The sequence below is a fragment of the Gracilinanus agilis genome, chromosome 1 (assembly GCF_016433145.1).
Source record: "Gracilinanus agilis isolate LMUSP501 chromosome 1, AgileGrace, whole genome shotgun sequence".
Taxonomy (NCBI): Eukaryota; Metazoa; Chordata; class Mammalia; order Didelphimorphia; family Didelphidae; genus Gracilinanus; species Gracilinanus agilis.
In genome coordinates, this window is record NC_058130.1 from 718,025,564 (window position 1) to 718,027,205 (window position 1,642).

The window sequence follows — 1,642 nt, forward strand, 5'->3', positions numbered from 1 at the left end:
TCTGGTGAGACCTCAGACTGCTTCCCTTTGAATTGTCATATGGGTAACTTAGGCTGACTCTCTTTCTCTTCCCTTGGTGTTTCTGGAGGCTCTAGCCTTAACGAGGCCTCTCTTATTGGAGGAGGCCTTGTGGCTAGAAGCCTTGTTTAATTAACCTCTGTGCCCCTCTTCTGGGGCCTTTAAATTCCTACCTGGTTCGGGCCTCAGGTCTGGGCCAGAGTTTCTCTCTCTCAACTTCCCTATCTTCAACCTTCCTAATTGTAAATAAACCACCGTAAAAGTCATCCTGACTTGGGTCTGTTTTATTTTGAAATCGAGTTCATCGATTTCTGGTGACCACACCTTAAATATCTAGTCTCCCCTCTTACACTACCTATCCTTTTTTCTAATTAAAATACTTTCTCACTTGATTTACCTGTTTGAGCTCTAAGTTTTTAACTGACTTTTAGAGTGAGTGGAGGAATGGGGATGTTTCCTGGCCCAGAGAACACTGGGAGCTCGAGAAATTAGTATAAAGAGGCTGAAAGTTGGGTAACATAGAGACAGAAAAGCAGAGGACAAAAACCAAAAAGTATTTCCATCTGAATTAGGAATATAAACAGTAAAAATAGAGTTAAGTGAGTAAAAAAAGACAAAGACACACATTAGCAGCAAGATGCTTTGGGTAGCTCTCTCCTCAGGGGAGGTTCTGGGTGAGAGGTTGTTACTACATATGGTCTTCATTTTCTTATGGTGCCTGTATAGCATATACACCATGTAGCCACTGAACCAGACCATAAGATCCATACAGAGCATATTTCTGAGAGTGGTCACAAACAAATAAGCAACTAAAAAGTTTCCTGAAGAACAAAATAAAATGTTATAATTACATGTGGTATTGGTACTGGTCCTTGAACCTCTCAAAGTTATTGCCACAGGAATTTCTATGAGCAGATTGAGGATGCAGCAGAAGGGACAGGAGTGGACAATGTACTCTGTGAATCGAGCTTTTAACTGTACCCACCTAGAATCACTGGGACTGATGGTGATAGCCTGGAAGACACACAAGAGGCAGGTAAAAGAAAGTGAAAGCCCCTGGCCCACTCTGTGAAGATAAAAGACAACTTTACACGAACCATCATTCAGGAAATTATTCCACCCAAGAATATATAATGTTTGTGGGACTCCCTTGATAAGAAGCGTGGTAAAGTTGGCCAAAGTCAGCTGACAGAGAATCAAATTTATTAGCTTCGTTCTGTGATCAGCAAGGGCATTTAAAATATATAGAGTCAGTAAGAAAAAGTTTGCTAGGCCCCCAATTACAATTTGGTACAGGAAGATAATGCCAAAGTAGATACTCCTATGAAACATCCTCTGTCAGTCTTGAAGAAGAAACGTGAGCCAGAACAACCTAGAGAGGAGAAAGTCAATGAGTGTCATACTCTGACAGGACAGGATTTCTCATCCCTATTCTTATGTGGTTGAATTTTAGGATTTTGCAAACGTACAGAGACTTTTTAGTGGCCAAATTCTAATTTTTCAGTCCCACTAATTCAACATATTATAAACTGAGATGGCTTAGGGGTTCTAAGGACTGAGAGGAAGAATCTACACAAGCCTGGAGTTATTATATTTCATTTCCTTGGGTGTCTCATTAAGTAAA

At 40.5% G+C, this 1,642-nt stretch overlaps 1 protein-coding gene across 1 annotated transcript; it reads right to left on the bottom strand.

Annotated features, from left to right (window-relative positions):
- Positions 1-426: 426 nt before the first annotated feature.
- Positions 427-1,350, bottom strand: LOC123232150 (vomeronasal type-1 receptor 4-like). Its single transcript, XM_044658518.1, has one exon. It carries the CDS (start codon positions 1,348-1,350, stop codon positions 427-429), a length of 924 nt encoding a protein of 307 aa, XP_044514453.1.
- Positions 1,351-1,642: the final 292 nt, after the last annotated feature.